This window comes from Poecilia reticulata, chromosome 20 (assembly GCF_904066995.2).
Source record: "Poecilia reticulata chromosome 20, P_reticulata-male-v2, whole genome shotgun sequence".
NCBI lineage: Eukaryota > Metazoa > Chordata > Actinopteri > Cyprinodontiformes > Poeciliidae > Poecilia > Poecilia reticulata.
Window position 1 is genome coordinate 17,577,089 of NC_088849.1, and position 23,003 is coordinate 17,600,091.

At 37.7% G+C, this 23,003-nt stretch overlaps 1 protein-coding gene across 1 annotated transcript; it reads left to right on the top strand.

Annotated features, from left to right (window-relative positions):
* The first annotated feature begins 637 nt into the window (after window positions 1–637).
* Window positions 638–17,566, top strand: htr5ab (5-hydroxytryptamine (serotonin) receptor 5A, genome duplicate b). Its single transcript, XM_008396751.3, has 3 exons — window positions 638–1,233; window positions 5,534–6,314; window positions 14,223–17,566. Exons 2-3 carry the CDS (start codon window positions 5,607–5,609, stop codon window positions 14,553–14,555), a joined length of 1,041 nt encoding a protein of 346 aa, XP_008394973.1. The 5' UTR covers window positions 638–1,233; window positions 5,534–5,606; the 3' UTR covers window positions 14,556–17,566.
* Window positions 17,567–23,003: the final 5,437 nt, after the last annotated feature.

The following is a 23,003-nucleotide window of genomic DNA, read 5'->3' on the forward strand; positions in this document are numbered from 1 at the left end:
TAACAAAAAATGAGAAACAAGAACTTACAAATATCCACTGGGGGCCAAGGCAGAAAATAATTTTAGAATCTAGGAAATAATCGCACGGAGACACGAGGGGTAACAGAGCCGAACGAGAAGTAACAGAAGGAACCAGCAAGGAGAGACTGAAAGAGAGGAGCTTAAGAACTGGAAAACAAAGAACGGGGCTGATTGGCAAAATTGATTCCATGTGTGAGGGGAGAGAGTAGAAAGGCAGACTGAGGAGCAAGAGAGAGAGAGAGAGAGAGAGAGAGAGAGAGAGAGAGGGAGGGAGGCACAGGGGACGAGAAAATAAATCTAACACTAAAAGAATAATAGTCACAAGAAATGATTAAACTGTAGTAACTAAGAATAACCAGAAGAAATAAACACAACTAAAAACACTAAGAAAAACTGAACTAAAGTAAAACCACAACATGACTAATCCAAAGTTCTTTGTATAATTCAATCTTTATGGGCACCAAGGGTGAAATAGTCGCAGAGATTTTCTTTCTGCGGTTAGACCAAAGCTCAGCATTTGGGTTCATTTTATGTAACTCAGCACGTTTCAGGGTGTATGAAGGCTGCTACATTAATGAGTCTCAAAGGAAAGTTCTCAACTTATTTTTTGCAGGGCAGCATGTGTCCCGCTGGATCTTGGTCCAATCAGCAAGAACTCAATTAGAAGTTATACAAGGACGCTTTCTCCGAACATAAATTGGATTTCAGTTACTTTCTGCGAAATAGGGGTTCATCGTGTTAACCTAGAAAGATACTGCAGGGGGTTCTGAAGGATTATCAATCACAAAGCAGCGCGAGCGGTTCTCCTGAAGCAGGCTCTGATCACTGCATGGTCAGACTAATTACAAACAGGGAATCTTTCCAAGACGCGCTGCTGACGGAGAAAAATGTATGCGCGTCGTTCCGTTTGTTAGAGAAAATAAAAGTTGTGTTCAGGTGCAGATCATAACCAGTCAAGTCTCCCCACTCGCGCCAGAAAACGTGGCGTTTATCGTTTAATTGGCGCGAGCTCCCCCCCCCTCCCCTCCTTCAGCTCGCGCCGTGGTTCATTCCAGCCGCTCTGTATCCTCCGGAGCGAAGCGCGTTTCTGCCGTTATCCACACACTGAGCCAGGCGGTTCAATCACAGCACTGAAACACCAGCAAAGTGAATATGGATGAAGAGATCAGGACCGAGATCGTCGGGACTGCTCCGTGTTTAACTGTCAACGGGGTGAGTTGTTATTTACAGAATGATGACCCGAATGTTGTTGTACCAACAGGACATGAAAATTGTGTTTTCTGACGACTGTTGTCTTCAAAGGTAAAGGTGTGTTTCTGGAATGCAGTGTAACAAGTGTCTTCCGAGATTATCATGGTGAAAGTGGTGACTCTGAATTGCAATCCTTTCATCTTATTGTTGTTTAAAATCGAAATTATTTTTTGGACGTTTATACATGTGTAGCAGAAGCTGGCTGAAAAAAAAAAAAAACACTTTGCATTGCTTGACAAATGGGTTCTGCTGTGCCAAATTGGGAAAAAGTGAGGCTTCGCTTTCCTCTTTTTGCATTTTCCTTTTGAGGTTTTAACACAAGTCAGAGGACACATCTCAGTACCTCCGTTTCCTTTCATCCGCAAATGTCAGCCTCAGAGAAACTCTCCTCAGAGGAAATTGTTCAACAGCTGAGCAGACAACAGTTTTCCTAATGAAGAGCTTTTTGCACAGAGAGAATGTCATTCACGCTGGTGCAGTTTTAATCACAGGACTGGCTGTGACACTGCGTTTGGACCCCAAAATGTGAAATGAAAATGAGATGTCACATTTGCTATTGTGACAAACTTTGCTGATAAACTTTCTAAAGAAAAAAAAAGTCACATTTTTATCTGCAAACTGTAGCAAGAAGAGACAGGAAAACAATGGAAGAAACAGACATAAAAGAGAGGTAATCACCGTGGAGACAAAGTGGCTTTCTTTCTTTCAGAAAATAACGTTTGCATCCAGAAGATACTGGCTGCCAACTGAAAGGATTCAGAGGAAATTTCAAAAAGGAAACATGCCCCTGCAAGTTTTTGAACTCGGTGTCGGATGAGCCCTGGAAAGGTTTAAGCTCCTCATAGATTGCTGTTTTTACACCACAATCTAATGCATTCTTCAGCTTGAAACCCATCCATGCCTCTTTCCTCCTACTAAATGGTAGACGTGGACACCTTTCCGTAGGTAATGAGATTACAATCGCAATCCATTTATGCCAGCTAAAATTCCCAGGAGTATTTCACCCAAGAGCCAGCTGGTCCTTTCAAAGTACTAAGCAATGTATTTGCTGCTCTTTGACTTAAATGACTGTAAGGCCATTTGGAGTCATTTTCTCCATTCCTTTCACATCTGTGTGTATGTGTACAGTTGTGTGTGTGTGTGTGTGTGTGTTTTTCTGTATCCTTCCATTTTGGGTGTTTAGTTTTTGCAGAGCGTGTGTCCTCTGCCCTTCCTGACACCTGGCCCTGCTTCTGTAATGTCAGCAGAGCTACTGCAAGATGGGTGTTCAGAGTGCATGCATGCTTTATCACCTTTTTCCCTTCACAACAGCTGTCCCTTTGTACAGCCTTTTATTGGGCTTGTTCATGAGAGAGGGCAGGAGAAGGAGCACAGGGGTTAGTGGTGTGTTGAAGTCATTGATCGGAGGAAGCAGATTGTGTCGTCAAGAGGTAATGTAATACTTCACTTGCTGGCTTTCTCACGTCATGTCACATCCACAAATTTTGGGAATGTTTTGGTGCATTATTGTGAAGTGAAAAGAAAATGATGCGGGTTGTTTACATTTTTTTTTTGAAAATGAAAACCTCAAAAGCTTGGCAATCAGTCCTGTGCAATCATCTTTCTCTTCAGGTCCTATTGGGTATGTCCAGTTTTGAAGACGCAGTGACTAAATATGTTGCCCAATCTTACTTAAACATAAAATTTCTAGCTTTGCCACAGAATTTAATTTGGATTTATGCATTAGGGCTGTTGTCCTGTTGAAAGGTAAATCTTGACTTCAGTCTCAAGTGGATCTCTGCAGCTTCTTGGTTACTTACGAATAGTCCAACCAGTAGATTTAAGGTCAATAGCCATGCAGTGGTAGGTTTATGGGTATGCTGTTCTCTTTCTGTTTTTAACCTCTGATGCCTTCACAGAACAGCAGAATTTGTCCTTAAATTCGTTTGCACTCTGAGGGCATTAGTTTGGTGACTTTTGACAGCAGTGAGATTCTACCTAGGAGTTGAGCTTAGATTTAAAGTAATATTTTTAAATTTGGCCAATGTGCTCCTTCTAAGTGGCTAAAATATAGATGTCAAAATATGATAATATAATTCAAAGATTTTAGCTATGTTTGACTTTAATTTTATGTAAAACAGCATGCCCAGAAGTATTCATACTCATTTCAAATTGTGAAGTTAAAGGTTCTGGACGGCATTGTTTTTAAAGCATCCCAATTGCCCATTTTATTTCTGAAAAGTGCTTTGCATCAACCTAGGACGGTGAAGAACATCTGCACTTATTTTCTGACAAGTCATGGTTAAAGCTTAAAGAGCTCAGTGAGAACATGTGGCTGCTCAAAACTCAGCTAACAAGCCTGCCAGGCCTCATGTAAATTGTATGTATCTTTAAGTTCCAGAGGCTGCAGTATTAGACGTCCCACTCTGGAAAATCTTAGAGGATGTAGTCGGAAATCAAAAGTGACACCTGCACAGGCAAGGCCGATGGTGTGTGCAAGGTGAAAAGGTATATAAGGATAATCACCATTCTGAACAACATCAGCCAAGCAGGTGGCAACATCACAAGGAAGACAAAGCTGGGGGAAAGAAGCCATTTCTCAAAGTAAGGCCCACAGAAGTGAGCATCGCCTTTGCAAAAGCTTATCCGGACAAAGAATATAATGCTTTGGATGTATTTTTAGCCAATGGGGCTGGAAACCTAATGAAAGTAAATGGCATAAGGAAAAGAAAACATCAATGCTGAACGTGAGTTGATCTGCTTAGAAACAGTTGCTGCTTCAGAATGGTCTTAACTGTATGCAGCCCATCTTTTTCAGATTCTTTTATTTTTTTAGTATTTTCATAGTTACAACACTGAAATGTGCCCCGCCACCCCCCAAAGGACCCTCAAGAACAAGCACGAGTGCTTGTGGTAGTAACATGACTGAAGGTGGAAAAATTTTGGAATAGGAAGAGACCTAAACTTTTACAAGACATTATTCTTACAACAACTGATGGGGAACGGTGTCTTTTTGTGAGGCGCAGAGAGAAAATCCATCTGATTAAACCTTTTGGGTTAATAAAGCTATGATACATAAAGATTTTGACCAAAAGATTCCTTTGCTATCTGCTACACAGATCTGTTTTTATTCAGTTGATCAAAATCTGAAAATCTAGTTAGACGTTTATTGTACTGATGGAATCATATTACACAAATTAATTTACCTTGTTATGAACAATTGGAATTCAGAGTAGATGAGAAACCAGTTGTCATCTTGCAAAGCATGCAAAATGAGTGCTTCTGTTAATCTTTTAAATAACTCGTAGGCGTAAAGGTCAAGCAAAAGTGTTCTCAGTTTTCCCAGAGTTCCTGGGAGACGTTAGAATTTTTAAAGCATGCGAAACCATTCTAACGTTGCACGTAGAAATAGCTGTTGTGATTAACTGTAAAATTAGCATCTTAAGGAATTGTTAAACATGCATGGATATGTTTTCCAAAACACAGTGCATGAATTTTTTTTACACTGGTAGTTTAGTTTAGGAAAGAAACACAGAAATAAAGATTAATGCCAGATTAAGGGGGGGGGGAATTATATGTCACATAGTAACAGCAGCACTTGGTGGGTTGAAATGTACTGTTTCTGCTATGCTGAATATCACGCTGTGCAGACTTTAGAACTAGGTGTGCATCCTCCTGTGAATGTGTTGACATAGTTGGCACTTTTTTTTTTCCTTGGCTTGAAATTGGAGTAATAGTATGTTGCAATAGAATCTTCTCAAAGCAAAAAATCCTCTTCATAGCAAACATACGCATTCCTAAAGCTTATGAGATACACATATATACACACAAAAACATGTGACATTTCGCTGTTAGAAAAAAATAAAACTGCTACAAAAACTGTTTGTTTCATCGTGCAACACAGGTCTGCTTCTAATGCAAATGAAAGCGCAGCAGTGCGATGATGAAACTGAATATTTATGGTCTTTTTTTGAGCTAGAGATGTTACCCTGAGTGCCTCTGAGCCTTTTTAATAGCAGATGAAATTGCACTTGAAAAGTTGTAGGCAGGTTGCTTGACTGCTGAAATGAGAGACTCAAGTGTGTTTTTACCATTGTGAGCAAATCACTAAACTACCTCTCTTCTAGAAGCACAATGGTGCACTGCAGCGCAGTTTAAGAGTGTAAAAATTATACTAAATGCAACACATTAAATAGATATTCCCATCTTTTAACCTTCATTTGCGTCAGCGAGACTCTGTCCAGATTGAGTCACAGTCCCCGTTTCTGTCTCCTCTCTGCAGAATGCATCGGCTTCCTGCAGACGTTTTCTCTGAATCGTCTCGGCCCTTGGCTGTGGGGTCGTGAGCAGCTACCATGACATACAGCAACTCCAGCTCGCTGACAGCCAACTTCAGTGGGGCTCTGGACGGCTACGACTCCGGGGGAAACCTTTACCGTCCATTTTCCGTTTTCAGCGTGCTCACTCTCACTTTATTGGCAATGCTTGTGGCGGCCACCTTCGTGTGGAACCTCCTGGTGCTGGTGACCATCCTGAGGGTGAGAACATTCCATCGGGTGCCCCACAACTTGGTGGCCTCCATGGCCATCTCAGACGTGATGGTAGCCGCGCTGGTTATGCCGCTCAGCCTGGTTCACGAGCTGAACGGCAGACTGTGGAAGCTCGGACGCGTGCTCTGCCAGGTGTGGATCTCGTTCGACGTGCTCTGTTGCACGGCTAGCATCTGGAACGTGACGGCCATCGCACTGGACCGCTACTGGTCCATCACCAGGCACCTGGAGTACACGCTCAAGACTCGAAAAAAGATCTCCAACGTGATGATTGCGCTGACATGGCTGCTATCTTCCATAATCTCCTTGTCGCCGCTCTTCGGCTGGGGAGAGACCTACTCAGAAGGGATGAAGTGCCAAGTGAGCCAGGATCCATTCTACACCATCTTCTCCACCTTTGGGGCATTTTATCTCCCACTTTGTGTGGTTTTGTTTGTCTATTGGAAGATCTACAAAGCTGCTAAGTTTCGCATCGGCTCCCGCAAGACAAACACAATCACCCCTATGGCTGAGGTAATTAATAATTTGTATTTTATAACAATCTCCTTAAAGCAGCTTGTCATCCTTACATAATGCCTTACAGAAATATTTACAAACATGGACATTTTCTGTGTCATGTCTCACTACAGTTACCAACCTCATTGCATTGCATTGAAATTTTATGTGACAGAGGAACACAAAAGGCATGCATCCTACTGCAGTAGTGTCAATCAAAAAATCAGCAACAGAGTGGGCGAGGGCCTCCAGAATTTCCATTTTCAGCTAAGAAGTATAACTGACTATTCACTCATAGCAACTACACTTTTCAACTTGCATAGCTTCACAATAAAATCCATCGAAAGGTGAAAATGTAAAAAACTTTGAAGGAATTTCCCAGACGAAGCGGTCCGACGTCTCTTGCATCGGCAGGGGAAAACGGAGAGGAGACAGCGTTGGAATTGCAGAAGAAAAGCTGGAAGACAATAATGGGCCTAGAGAACCTGGAAAACGCCTTGAAGTAGCACATATTTGCAAAGTGAAAAGTTAATAATTCATAATTGTTTGCACATTTTCACAAATACAAATGTGAGAAATGTGGCATGTTTGTGTTTAGCCTCCACGGGTGTATCGCTACTACTGAGTCAAATCGCATTTTACTGTAATTGCAACTGCTCGACTTTTGGGGGTTTATTTCTATCAGCACAGGTAGCAACTGAGTTTGGACAGAGTGTGAGAACATTGCTTTTCAAGTCTTCCCACAGTTTTCTATTCTGAGTAGAGTGTGAATTTTGACTTAGCCTTTCCGAATATGCATTGGTATTCACAAAGCTATTTTAATCTGAGGCCTTTCATGGTATTTTTAGCCGTATAGTGTTTTCCTGCTGAAAGTTGCTCTCTCCCACTCTCATGTCATTTGGACCCTCAGTAAGTTCATTTCCAAGCTCATCCTATATTTAACTCTACCACCTATTACAACCTTCCTGTCCCTGCTCACGGAATCATCCCCACAGCATTATGCTACCAACACCATGTTTCGTCCACAACAGGGAAGGTGTGTTTTGGTTGACCTGTGATGTTAGTTTTCTACCACATATCATTTTGCTATTCTATGTTATTATGGCGTCTTCTTAGGTTGGTTGCAATAGATTTTACTTAAAGGAGCTGCAGTAAGACTTAGACTTTTTAAGAAAACCAGATCATCTAAGTTTCCTTCTACAACTCCGTTATGTACTACTTTGAGTTACTAATGCATATAATATATTGAAATTTGTAGTTGCAAAACGAACAAACCTAAAGGTTCAAGAAATCCAAATCCTTTTGCAAGATACTGAACTGTACGCATTGTGACGTGTGTTTACATTTAGCCTCCCATATTTAGTTCATATATAAGTTGCATCAAGCATGCACATCTTCTTTTCAACCTATTGTTTATTACCATCTCTGATGAGCAGCTCATCAGTAATCAAAGAAGTGCACAAGTATCTGATGTGTGAGCGTACGGAAAAATAATTGAAGTCATTCCGCTCGTCACCCGCAGACTGTTGATGTGTGCGTAGGCCGAGAGTTGAAGGCTATAAATACTGTCTCAGCATCATTAATAGGGGCCTGCACCTTCCAAGCTTTGCCGTTTAGCTAATTAGCGCACATAAAATCTGGATCTGTTCCACTTTACATTAGCAACTGTTTAATCAGGGAAGTTTTAGCTGAGGAAATTGAGCAACCCCTTACTTATTATTTTATTTTTTTGCATTTGTAAAGCCATCTGAAATTAACATTGGCATTGGTTAGTTATTCATTACATTTTTTTTTGTCCTTGAACCTAAATCTTATGTTTTCTTTTTCTTTTTATCTGAAAATCTTTCTACAGAGTTTTTTTTTATTATTATTAAATGTTCCCTGACAACCATTTTTATTTATAAATATAAAGATGCATATATTTGTTATGCATCTCTGGCATCAGCTCACCCCAAAATGAAAGCTCTTGGTTGAGAACTAAATAAATTAGCCTCATCACTAAATAAATTACCTTCTCTGATATTTCACTACCCTCCTTTTGTCAGGTTTCATCAATCAGACAATCAATCTCCAAGCAACAGGTAATAGATTTTATTGTGGTTTTTTCCCCCACAGACGGCTGTTGGATTAGCCGCATCTCAGTAAAAATTCTTCTCCCTTCATTTCCAGCCATAACCTGCAAACTGTCAATTTGAGCAGCGATGAGCAGTGGAATCCAAGAAAATAACCCTCCTGCTCTCACACATCAATACGCCCACTCAAACATTATGACGTACCCACACTTATAGACACTGCAGCAGAAACATTGGAGTATTAATAGGTGTGATGCACATATTCCTGACCTAGATGCACAAATAACACATAAAATTGATTGCTTCTTAAACCAATACTTCAATGTGCAAATATGCAGGAAAAAATTGAGCTCTGAACTCATAATATTCATCATAACCCATCTTTTGCTGCTGATTTGTTTTGTTCACTTACACCAAACAGATTGAGAACCTCACAAGAATCTTAAATCCTTCTTTTCTCTCTCTGTCTCTGTCTCTCATCCCTGGTGCAGTTCCATAAAGCTCCAGGATTAGTAACCTTTTTTTTTTTTTTTTCACTAAAGTTGAAATATTTTCTATTTCTCTGATGATACTTTTCCATTAACTTGATGTGAATTGCGCTTTCTGCTGATTGCTTGGTTATGGCACAGATCCCACCGTTTCTGGCTGTTGCTTAGCCAATGTAGCATATGCGCTCCAGAACTCAACAGCTGTTCCTTTCATATAATCACATAGAATGAACTAAGAAGCATGACTTGGCATGACTTAAAGCAGAAACCACAGCAGTTGTTTTCTATTCCTTACAGCTTATCACACGTTTACCAAACCTTCGTAATTATAAACTTATTTTTCTTGCAAAAGTAATGCACACAAATTAATTATTCTCTAGGGATTAAAACAATTCTATCGCTTATGTATATTTCAACGTATAATGTTATGTAAGTGTTAAATGTATGTGTTGTTGTCTGCACTATATATTTTGACTCATCATCTCCAGAGACTGTTTGCTGCTTTGCCCAAATGGTCAAAATAATAAGTTGATCTCTGAAAACTATTTTTCTGGGCTCCAAATGGTTCTATAATTTTGTATTTATATTGAAACTATGTGTAGCTGTGCTGGACTCTGTGTTTTAAGGTAAAACGAAGCAATATTGAAGGTCATCCAACTTATTTACTTTTTTTTTTCTTCCTCCTTTTAGTTCAGATATCATCGAAAGGTTCAGTACTAAAAGTTCACTTTGTCAAAACTCTGAACATAAAACCGCTTTTATTTAGTTGAACGGTTTTATGTTTAAAATACCCTGAATGTGCAAAGAAACACTTTGCAGGTTGTTTTTTTTTTCGTCAAGATAAAATGCGTAAAGATCACACGTCTGTGAAACTCTTCAACAGAAGTTATAACGGCTTTAAATTTTATATGGAAACCATTTTTTTTATTAACTCAGTCATATATACAACCCATGAAGATGTGACCTTTATGGTGTTTGATTTTTTCCCCCCAGCTCATGAGCAGAACATTATCAGCAGTTTTCCAGCAAGAGAACGTTTTTGTTATATTTTGGTGCATGTTGAGTTGAAGACTTTGAAGTTTAATAAGCTACAGCCAATTTTCTTGAATTCTAAACAAAACGACCCAGAATTAAAACCCTAGTTGGATCATTTTATTTTATGGGTTAATTCTTATTGTTTGTGAATGCAATGTTAAATGAAGAGATGTGAAAATGCTTTTTGATATATTTGCAGCAATGGGTTTCATATTGAAGATGGGCCTATTTTTACATTTTGGTTTGATGGTGTAAGGACATTAGAGGAGGCTCAAGAGGCTTTTTTGATCCCACACACCATGATATTCTTTCTACTCCTGATTGGAGCAGGTCAGGTTTTTGTGACTGGAAAGGAGGGACACTTTTTAAGCTTTTCACCTCAATGCCACATAAATTTAAAACACTATACCAAGCAAGCTAAATGTTCCATCCACTATATGTATACAACACATTAGTTGATACCTTGTCTACATCTTAAGCAAACCCTGATTATTTGCCTAGGTTTTTCCTCTGCAATTTTTTATACTCTCACCTAATGTGACATGTTGAGTTTTCTCAACAGATGCTAATCATAAAACACAAACTTGTTCTTCTCGACAGGAACTCAACAGAAAGGTTGGCGTAGTAAATAAAATATTATTCAGATCACAAAGCTTTTGAAATGCCCTCTTACAAAAACAAAATTAGCATTTTAAACGTCATCCGTCAAAAGATATTTACTCATGAAAATGGTTTCATTTCCCCCATTTGTTTCTTACTGAAAATATTATGAATTGTCTCCATCAAATCAGTTTTCCAAGATTATTTATTTATTTTTTTTCATTTAGTCATATTTATATTTGGTGCTTCTGTAACACTTAGGATGTGATTACAGTACTAGACTCAGAACAGAACCAGTGCTAGGTTCAGCTACGGGAGTAGGGAGAAGTGCAAGTGTATCAATGACCACAGACCAGAAAATAAGTTTAAACTGCCAGCTTATTATTTTTGTAGAAAAAAGAAAAACAACAATTATACAGTTTACATTCAATGACACAAATTCAATACAAAATAGTTCCCCTATTTCTTTAGAATGATTTATTTAATCCCTTCTTTGAAATCTAAACCTATTATTAGGTATTAAAGGATACTATTTATTTAAACCTAGTAGGCCTGTCGCGATAAACGATAAATCAATTAATCGGACGATAAAAAAACCTATCGAGATCATTTTAATTATCGTCTTTATCGTCTCTTCCTGCCTTTTTTTCTTTCTGTTGATGACGTTGAATGAAAAAGGCTCAGCTCCGGTGCTCTCCACTGACCCTCCCTTCCTCATTTCCTTAGTCTAATGTCCAGCGCACATTACACGAGTTGTCAGCCCATTTTCAAACCCTGAGAGACACATTAGCTAATTAACTAATTTTAATATCAGGCATTAATCAATGCTTTACTAGAATCTACCTGTGATGCATGTGGCTATAGAGTCAGCGTAAAGTCCTGAAGTCCACAAAGATCTATCGTAACACACCACACACACCGCAGGATGATCGGTTAGATCGGCCAACGATCTAAGATTGTCATAAGGGGAAAATAGGGGCAAAAAATGGTGTAGTGTGAACTATTGCATTAGGTAGTCAGATGTGCCCGTTTTCTCTATTTAAATCTGGAGATTACTGAAGGGCAATACAGACTTCATAATCTGCACTCTTTTGGTTGAATGCAGTGTTTATTTCCACTTTGGCTTTATGTTTTTTAGTTTTTATTCAAGTACGTTTTTTGTTAATGGAGACTGAGAATCAATTTTATTTTTGTTATTTTTGTTATTATTTTGGTTGTTTTGTTTATTTAGTTTATCAGTTCCAGTGTACAACACTTATGCTGTCTGTAATTATTACTTTTTTATATTTTTAACTGTTTTAAGACCTTTTTATTCACTATTTATTTTCCCATTTATCTATTTATGTTTAGTTTTTATTCAAGTACGTTTTTTGTTAATGGAGACTGAGAATCCATTTTATTTTTGCACAATAATATGCAATAATAGAGCATGCTTGACGTGATGGTGCCCAGGAAGTCATTCAAACAAGAACAAGTTGGGTAACAGAAAACCTTATCAACAATATGTTAGAATTTCTACAATTATGCCACATATGTTGAAGTAGCTCTGTTTGTTTTCGTAAATTTTTGTTCATGTTTTTTTCTTTTTTTTGTTGAGGCATTTCTTTTTGGAAAATTATTTCCTCTGGTTTTGAATGCTTTGCAGCAGCAAACATTCTTTTTTTTTTTTTTGAATGGTTGTTCTCATGACCTTTCGCAATACAGTTGAGTTTCTTTTTTTTTTTTTTTCATAACTCGAAGTAAGTGCTTAGCATCCACAAAACACAAATAATACCTGAACTATGGCCCCCAGATCCCAAATGAGTTGAAATGGAGGCTTCATGGATGCAGAGCAGATCTGATCACAGAGAGAAGGAGGAAGTTCAAACCGATTCCATCGATCACAATAGGAAAGGATCATATCCCCTATTCCAACATCTCTCTGTCTGGCTTTCTAACCATACAGACAGACAGATATTTAAAGAGGAAAGACAAAAGCAACATTTTATTTCACTTTGGGAAAAATAGTTTTTTCTTTTTTTTATTGAATTGAAAATGAATACTCCCCAGTGAGTTGTGGCGATACCGGGGTCAGCTGTAGGCATCCTGTCATCCTTTGTTCATTGAGCTTAGTTTATTCTTATTCATTTATGCTGTGTTATATTTTTATCCAATACTTAGTATACTTTCAAACCATATTCAGCTCCTCAAACTTGCAGATAAAGGTACAGTCTAAAGAGTGATGATGTTGTGCTTAGAGTACAGGAGGGTTCAGTGTCCGTCCAACATAATAGTTGGACGGACAACTTTTATAATTGTAAAACTGTATTTCAGTTCACAAAGTTGAATGTGATTTATGCAGTTAGGAGGAGGAAGTCAGGAGAACTGTTGTCTGACTACAGTGCATTGCAGACATAGAAAAATCTGGCACCCTGCAGAGAGATTTATAAGTTCTCCGTAGTGAGCCCTGTTGGCCTGTCAGGTACCACTGCGGGTAAAGACGGCTTGTGACTGAAAGTGTAATTGGAAATTCTGTCTGCGTTCAAATTCCCATTTTCCAGCCAACAATAATACTTTATATTGGCGAACCATACACTGATCATGCATGCACCTTCACACTCTTAAGGAGTTATACTGCACTGCAATAGTATAGTTGTCTATCTATAACCTTATGTAATCCTTTTGCCACACAAAGTATCAGCATAATTTTACATTTTTAATATCCTCTTTATGCTACTATTTAGTATCAGAAATTAGGTTTAATTCCAGGATTATTGTACATATAACAGATTATATTGATGGCGTCCGGCTGGAGAATTTCCTTACAGTAACTCATGAAGAAATGTCAAATCAAAACGTGCGCACCTCCTTCCTCTTTCCTATGTTGTTGTTTTTTTATGTTGTGTGGTAGTAAAAGTGGAGGCAAGCAGGGGAGACTTAACTGCCACATAAGTTGGTTATCTTGTTGGCAGTGTTGCAGCCTCAATGCAAACAGCACTTGACAGCATTACCCATGTGGGAGGGGAGGGTAATCAGTCACAGGAGGCTGCCTCCTTTGGATTTCACTTCTGTGTACCCAAACATGCTCTATGAGATTGCTGGAAAGGTGGCAGGAGTACCATTAATTTGGAGGGGTTTCAAAAGCAATTAATAGCAGCTAATAATACAGCTGTTCAAGAGGATACAACATTTTATTATCCGATGTTAATTTGTTTTTGTTTTCTTCTTTTTGAATTGTAGCTGATATTGCAAAGAGTCATAGCTTTGTTGAGAGGCTCTCTAACTGGTGACCGCATTGCTCCCAATTCTGGTATTTTTTAAGAAAATTGTTTTTCTCTCACAAAAGCTTTGACCTTGGTGACTTTGCCAAATAACAGGATGTCTATTAGTCTCGAGCTATGCATGGCAACAAATTAGTCAGAAGGAAATCAAATGAAGGTTGAGTTTTGTTTATCCTTCTCTACCTCAAAAGGAAAATAAAAAGTAGTACTCTAAATTCAAATTCAACTTAAAAAAAGCCCTCTAGCTTAATTTCCTTGCATGTTGTGTGCTTCCATGTATTGAACGAAAATCTTTGGTTTGATTCATACTCTACTTGGAAGTCTGCAATCCATCTTTCTGTTCACGCAGCATTCAGCGCAGTAATTGGCTGTTTGTCCTTTTGCTGTTAAAGATTTTCAATTATTGAAAGCAAACCAGGATTGCTCTGAATGATAAAGTGGTGAAGTGTCTGGCTTATCCTGTGCTCCTAGGTAAAGGAGGAAGCCCAACAACCACAGATGGTGTTCACCGTGCGCCACGCAACCGTGACCTTCCAGACAGACGGGGACACATGGCGGGAGCAGAAGGAGAAAAAAGCAGCCCTTATGGTTGGCATTTTGATCGGCGTGTTCGTGCTTTGCTGGATCCCGTTCTTCATCACCGAGCTCATCGTGCCGCTGTGCTCCTGTGACATCCCGCCGATTTGGAAGAGTATCTTTTTGTGGCTGGGTTACTCGAATTCCTTTTTTAACCCCCTCATATACACCGCCTTTAATAAGAACTACAACAACGCCCTAAGGAACCTCTTCTCCCGACAGCGCTGAGTAAATCTCGCAGTGTTACCCCACCCAACCAGACTGATCCATCTGTCACTTTACCATCTCGTCAAATAGGTGATAACCAGAGATCATCTAAAAAAAGAAATGTAAAAAAAACTTTAGTGTGCAACGGTTCTGTCATTGTCAATGTGTTTTGTTTTAAGACTGAGACAAGCATCTGCCTGCATTTTTAAAGTGGGGAAATGATTTGGCATCTAGTTCAGCAATGCTCTGAAAAGGAATCTGCCCCTTTACTGTCATCATCTCTCTTTATATTTACAGAAGCTATCCGAATTAATCTGGCCCTATGAGGAAAAGTGATCACTCAGCTTGTTAAAAATCATAAATTAACTCTGATCAATCGGAGGTGAACCGTGCCCAGGCCTGGATTCTGCCATACCTGTGGAACCAAGATATCACTTCAGCAGAACCTGACAACATGAAGTAGATTAGAATATCTCAAAAGTAACTCATGTATCAGCCTAAGGAAATTCCACAATGGATGAAAAAAATTTATTTTTTTTTTTTTCATCAGGGGGGAAAATGTGTTTTCCTTTTCACAGATAGCATCAGCCCAATGCAGCCTGCAGCCAGGAACACCTGTCAGACAGAGGAAGCTGTAGCTGGCCCTTTGTGACGTGAACCTCTTGGCCAACTGAAAGAATATTGTGCCAGTTTTGTGCAGCCTTGAGCGAGATGGTAGTTACAGGAACAGGATGAACAAGATTGTCTTCTGCCACACAGATGGGATTGTTTAGATTACTGACCGTATTGGAGTTTCTAACCATACTTTGATTCTCTCCAAGATAATCGGTAAACCAGGATACTTTTCCACACACGGTTCAATCTGAAAAGTTTGTAGTTTGAATTAGTTGATGACATGTTGCCAAAGGCTCATCCATTATTCTAGTTGATTTTTCTTTTTAAATATTTGATTAGAATAAGTAGATACTTTTTTGGAGGGGGAGTTGTAGCTTTGTCAGCTAACTGTGTGGAGATCTAAATGCAGACAAGATCAAGACAAGTGCGAATAATCTGTTTTACTTAAAAACAGACATGTAAAAAGTCCAGAGGGACCTAAAATAATACATCACAAGAGGAACACTAAGAAACAGGCTGGTGTGAATAACAGGATGATCTGACAGAAAAATATTTAAGCTGGAGAGTTAACTGCTGCTTCAGGATTAGAATAACTTGCTGCAACCATGGACTGTGCTCTCTCAAAAATCCTGCAAGAGAATTTCTGATTATCAGTTTGTAAAAGTTAGACTCAATCACATTTAGGTTTTGCAGCAAGATGATATCGCAATAATCCAACGCATAAATGTACATCTGAATAGCTAAGAATATTCTAACCTAGATCACAGAGGACCCTCCACAGGTGATTAATGCTCATAAATTGTCCAATGTCTCTGGAACAATTTATAGTAAATGCTTGATGGCAGTTCTTACCACCAAAGGTGGCTCAAACAGGCTGGGTAAAGAAATTGGCTAAGGCGTGATTGCTTTTTCACAAAGAACCAGGTTTGTTTGGATAGCCTTTTTTCTCTTAATAATTTAAATCCTCATTTGAAAACTGCATTATGGCTGTATTAAGGTTACTTTTGTCTGTTTGATTTTTTTTTTTCCTTTTTGTGAAGAAAGTAAAACAAAAACAAAAAAGAATCTGTTAGAGTGAATATTAATTTTTATACCTGTGTTTATTGTTCAAGTGTTGTTTTTATTCTGGTTCATGCTAATGAAAAATAAAAGCCTGGTAACTCATTTAAACTGTTTCATCATCATGCCTGCTTAAAAGCAGAGAAGGGAGTATGCCTCAGGAAAAAGAAAAACATCTGTCAGAAGTAAGCAAAATAAGTCTCGTAAATAATAAACCAAGCAACAACTGTGTATTTTGTGCAGAAATAGATACAGAACTGCTCATCATAGATAACATTCAAATGAATTAAAAACAAATTACAAAAAGATGGATTTTTTTTTCAGCTGCACTCTTATCTGTGTGTTGATAAGCTGTGTTCCTTTTCGATTTATTAAAACGTGTGTAGATGGAGGTACACTCTGTTCTCTGACACTCATTAGCTATACGCTTTACCTCCCACACACAATGTACATCCACACACCCACATTCTTTTCAGGAGAGCAACAAAATAGCAGTGCAAGTCATTACTTACACCATCTTTAAATAAATTGCTGCAACGAGGAAATGATTGGATTTAATGTCGGTTCCTACGAGCAGAGAAAATCACAGGAGGCATGTTGTTAAATCAAGACGATGTGAAAACTTGAAAGATGGCCACCAATCCTAATACCTAATACTCTCGCAATAATATATATATATATATATATATATATATATATATATATATATATATATATATATATCTGCAATGGCATTTTATGAGTTTCTATTTTGCTTAACCTTTATTAGTTTCATGAACTGATGCCAAGGATTTATCACTTTTAGAAAACAAAATAAACAGCGGTGCATTCAGACTCGTACCTTGGAACATTAATTTGCGGAAACAGCAGAGAGCCTTGGCAAAAGAATAACGGAGGCACAAGAAGTCAGGAGGAATTGAACCGAAAACAAATCAATGTAGCAATGAGTTCTCGTTGTGTCGAGAAGGTGAAGTGCCGCAATTCAGTTTTGTAGTTATGTGAAGCAAGGACGCTACCAGATAGCATCCCTATGTGCTCTCAGATGTTCACTGAAAACAATACTCTTTCATCTCGTCTTTTCATTTTCAAATGTTGTACAAAATGACTGTTTTCTTGCACAAATTGCCGCTTTCTACTGAAAGCATTCACTACTGTACTGTAGAATCAATGCGTGGACCTCTATTCACTTGTGTAGTGAAATGTACTGTGAAGAATTAAGCATGACTCAACGATTCTCGACAAAGTTGTACCACATGTAGTTGTGAGAGAAACATTAAAGCTCCTTGCATCAGTTTTTGCCAGGAGGTAAATAAATTCATTTGTTCAAAAAAATAAAATAAAAGATTTTTTTTGTGAAATTGTCCTTTTATTTGTTGGGAATGTTTGTGGGGGGAGGAGGGGGTTCAAATCGTAAGTAATAGAGGTCTTGTTGACAGAAACTGTGTGCAGAGATAATAATAATAATAATAATAATAATAATAATAATAATAATAATAATAATAATAATAATAATCAATTTAATTTATAGCGCACTTTTCATTAATAAAAATCTAAGTGCTACATGGTGCAGCTGAAAACAGATGAAATCAACAATCAAAAACAATAATAAAAAAAAAGAGTCATTTAAAAGTTGAGTAGGCTTGTCCAAAAAGAAAGGTTTTCAAGCCAGTTTTAAAATCGGACAATGATTGCGGGGCTCTCAAATAGTCCGGGAGAGAGTTCCATAGACAAGGAGCAGCCACAGCAAATGCTCGATCACCCATAGTCCTTAGTCTTGATCGAGGAAGGTGGAGAAGATTACAGGCTTGGGATCGTAAGGGTCTAGAAGTTGAATGTGAAGTAAGGAGGTCCTTCAGGTAATCCGGTGAGGTTCCATATAGACAGTAATGGGTGATGAGCGCAATTTTATACTGAATGAGATCATCATTCTGGGATTGTTGAGGCTCAATGTTCTACATTGAATAAAGTAGAATATTACTAAAAAGGAACTTTATCACAAAGTGAAACACATTAAATAGATTAATTACACAGAGATGTATATTTGAAAGCCTTATTTCTGTTATTTATGATGGTTTCCCCCTTACAAGTAATGGAAATATGACATTGAAAATTAGAATTTTACATCAGATCATACTTCATCTGTCACGTTTTAAGGGCAATGCTAATAAGTGTAGCACGCTGACATGTAAATACTAATACAGTGCTTTCATGTCAGTAGCAAGAGATTCTTGTGACAGAAATCATATATACTAAACTACAAAACCCCAAAACCCTTGCTATACTTTTAGGTTTGACATTTCGTGCAAATATTTGGAAGTTTTCAATGTGCCTTCGCAGTTTGATGGATGAGAAGTTGGAAGCAAATGTTCAAAGTAGAAAAGTAGAAACTTTGAACATTTGCTCAAATCTGTGCTGATTTGCAACTGGCTTAAAGGTTTCTGATACAGTCAATGTTTTAAGCATTGCAAAGCTTGTTGGGGTCAGAAAAATATAATACTGTACATGAATCCATAAACTAATTTTGTCAGATCAAGACAAAACAACCCAAAGAATATATCACAATGAATTTCTTTACCAGTTGTGTACCGCTACAGTTTTTTTATTTATTTTTTGTAAATATTTTATGTTTCTTTGGGAGAAAGTCTGCATGGGTTGGATGAACTTTTGAAATATAGCTGTAGGCTGTTTTTGAATGAGCAGAGGAAAAATTATGCAGGTGCTAAGAATTAATGAATAGAATTATTAATAATTAACCAAAGTCAAGCACATTAAAGCTTTGTTGTACTTCTTTTGGATTTGTTAACATCTCATATAAAAATTATTAAAAGACAGAACTCTCGATCAAATGGAGGGTTTATTAATAAGAAGTTTAGCAGATTAACTTCAGAGAATGGGGCCTTCTTATGGACCATATCTTTAAAACATTCTTTCTCTCTTATCTTTTTTTTTTTACGTCTTTTGATGCATTTGCAGATTTTAAGCCCTTTTGTGTTCAGTTTTCTTTCCAATCAAGTTTACATTTTAATCATCACATATTTCCCCTGCTGCTCGACCGCAAAAACAGTTAAGCATTGCAACATTTTAAACAAAATACCAAATTAACTACTTTTGGGTAAAATCCACACTTTCTCAGTTTAAAAATGGATGGACAATCATCACCCCTAGTGTGACGATTTCTTGCCAAATATTTTCAGCAGGGATTGTATTGGTGCTATAAACACACTGGTACGTAAGCCTACTGTAAGAGATAACTTCTAAGTTTCTAACAAATATGTCATTCAAGCTGAAGGATTAGGTGACGAGATGTGAACTGTGAAATGGCATTTGACTAACAAGGTGCATGTGCTGAACAATGATTACTGCGGTGCGTCGCTATGTGCCAAACTGTTGACTCAAAAGTTATTCAGCAAACAGTCATTGACGTCTCCACAATGGGATTTGTCCACAAAAGCTCTTTTGTGAAAACACTGCCTGTTTATGGAACATGGTAGCCAAGCACATGAATCAAAAGTTGAGTGATACAAGCTTCATAGAGCTGCTGATTTCATTTTCCAGCAGGACTTGATAAACCTGCCCACTTTTCAAAAGCAAATATCAATAACTGATATTAATGTGTTGGATTTGCCAGAGAACTATCCAGACAAAAATTAAAAAATAAATAAAAAATCTATGCCCTCTGTTAAGACCCAATAGTGTAGACAAACTGGGTATCTCCTCAGCTTTACTACAGGCTGATCATCTGCATGTCATGCTACATTAATGTAACAGGATCTCCAACCAAACGCTGAGTGCTTATACTCTGCGCTAGACACGTGTACTTTTCAGTAGGCTGATATTTACGTAATGTTCTGGGTTTTTATTAACAGCCATACGCATCGACGGAAGTAAACACTTGAAATCCATTATCGTGTATGAAAAGAATCTATATGAGTTTAGCTTTTTAAAATAGATAACCAGAAGTTTATAGAATTTTTTTTTTTCTTCTGAGTACTTTTATGATGATTAGTCAGCCGATGGAGGCACCTCCTAAATCTCTCTGTGGTGCCTGTGGTACATTTCAGGGCCAGGAGTGAGTGTGCTACTTTTCAAAGGATCACATCCATTCATGTCCTCAGGGGAAGACAGCATGCATGAGGACGTGGCTTGGCTAAAATGACTGAGAATTAGAACCAGGCGCCTCTGGCACACAAACCTGTGCTTCAGTTGCTGAATATTTCAGAAAAAAGATTCAAGCAGCCTTCACATGACAAATGCAGAGATATGCAGTAAAACTCCCTGAACGCAGAAAAGGAAAAGTGTGGAAAAACCTTGACTTCACTAGAAAAAACACTGGGAGGAGTGTGATGGTTTTGAATCTTGATCTTCCTCTTTCCTAAAACTGCATCCGATCTGATCACCTATAAAAAAATGTTTTAAAAAGAACTGGATATGTTGAATCTATGTAGTAAAGACTGTTTGTTGTTGTATCTTGCAGTGACTCATCTTTGTTACAGTATCTCCACAAGAAAGACGGCTCAGTCTCTTACAGTTAGAGGTGACATCGACTCTCCGAGTCTGTTGCTGTGCCACTTGCTATTCTTCTGCAATGGCTTGTTTTTTTTTTTTGTTTTTTTGTTTTATCAAAATAGATCCAGATAGAAACAGCCCAGTGGAACTGGGGAGAAAAGGAGATTCCGCTGAGAATGTGTATGTTTGTGTGGTGTGGATGCATCTATCAAGCTTGTGCTCTCATCTTGCTGGCTACTTTCCATCCAGGTTCTTGGGGCAAAACCAAGGTGATTAAAAACAAAAAAAAAGAAACAAATAAAAAATAAAATGAACTAAAGACTTGGTTATACTTAGTGGAAAGCTGCAGGCGTCCTGTCATTCACTTGGTTTTTATAGTTTAATAAGTTTTGCTCAGATTCCAATTCCTTTGTGAATGGTTCCTATAAAGCACACAAACAAACAGAGCAGAGTAATTAGGGTATTCATTACAAGATCTGTGCAATGTACTCGTTAATCTTCTTCCATTAATTTAATTGAATGCTATTAAATTGAATTAAAAGATTGCCTATTGTTGCCATAGCAACAATCGGATGCCGTGAGTTTAATCTTTGTGTCTGAGCTCAGTTTGTTCACAAATACGTCTCAGCAAATAGTAATAAAAATGTGTTTTTGCCTATTAAATGGCCTACTACTGTATGGCAAACAGCACAGAATAGCATGGCTAAAATGTGAGCTTAATTGAGTAATTTGGATCTGCAATACCACACCAAACTATTTGCTGATCTTATAAGATGAAAATGGTTCTAATATTTTATCACACTAGTCCCAAGAATCTCATCACTTCATGGTACATGAAATAGAATGAAACACATAAATGAAATATGCTATGTAATATAATGATTACAATGAATATTAATGAACTCTTCAATGTTTTCATTATACCACGGTGATATGAATAAAGCAAAAGATTGTAACTCGGGAAAGACACATGGAATTAGTCCAGGGGGATTAGCTATGAAGAATTTCAATAAAAAGGCAAAGAGAAAAATTTTATTAATCATGAGCTAAAAGAAAATCTATGTTTTAATCAACATATGCCAAGAAATGCCTCGTTGCTAAAGTTTAAATTTGACTTAAGAAATGTTTGCTATTTCGTCACATTTCTTCTGTACCAAATCATCAGTCTTTTTTTTTTCTAAACTGTAAACAAAACAAAAATCATCTGTCATTTCTCTACAAATGGACACACTGATTATGCTTTGTCTTTTGTGCGCTTTTTTTTTTTTTGTTTCCATTTTTGCTCTCAGGACTCATCAACTCTAATAACTGTCCCTCCATAGCATGAATCGGTAATTCATGCTATGCAGGGAATATGTGGTAAGCATCTTAATCAGATTCAGCAGATGCTGCTGTTCTGAAGAGCCGGTGTTGAATCACGATTAGCCTCTGACAAGTGGAAGAACTCTAAGGTGCCTGTCATGCTTCAAAACCTTTCAAAAATAGTGATACGTTATAATGGGATTTTTGTGTCATTGAAATGAATGCGTTGCTTTTCCCGAGCACTTCCTTCAAAACATGAACACACTGTATTCAATTTTTATGATAGGAAGACGGAAATGATTGAAAGACCTAACAAGTCAATAACTTCACACAAGTGCCGTCAAAGTTGTTGTGTTTTTTCTTAGCGGAAATACTAATAAAATGTTAAAGCAAAGTTACACATATTGAGTGTTTCTGCAATACATTTATTAAGCATAAAACATCAGGTGAGAGATGTTTTCAGGTTCAAAGAATTTAAATGTTCAAATGCAAAACAAAGAAATTACTTCTTTTTTTTTTAGGAAGAGTTTACTTTCAGCTCCTAAAAAAAGAGTGTTGTTTTTAAAAGTCAAATCCTGCCAAAATCTATTAAATATAGCTTTTTTAATAACCTGAACAGTTTTGAATAATGACATTGACTTGTACTCAGTGTTGGATAAATGAAGATATCACAGTAATACCTTATGAACAACTGTTCATAAGGTATTACTGTGGTATTGCAGATCCACTGTTCACTGAGAAAAGCAGCAAAGAAACTACATAAAAGTTAACTTGTATATACTTTTAATAGAAGACAACTTCCTGCTGAGATTAGACTGAATTTTATGGTTTTTTTGCCGTTTTGAGATAAATGTGCATCTCAAGCTAAGGGAGATGTGGATTTCTTGTAGTTTTTAAGATGTAGGAAGTCTTACTATGTCTTCATAAGAAAGACGGACAGTCGGAGACACAATATCAGAGAGCATTAGCGTTCGAGTTGTACAGAAA

Bases quoted from the DNA above. Each gene is read 5' to 3' on its own strand.
- htr5ab (XM_008396751.3), top strand. From the start codon at position 5,607: ATGACATACAGCAACTCCAGCTCGCTGACAGCCAACTTCAGTGGGGCT. The intron at 6,315-14,222 runs GTAATTAATAAT...CTGTGCTCCTAG, and splicing joins CAATCACCCCTATGGCTGAG to GTAAAGGAGGAAGCCCAACA.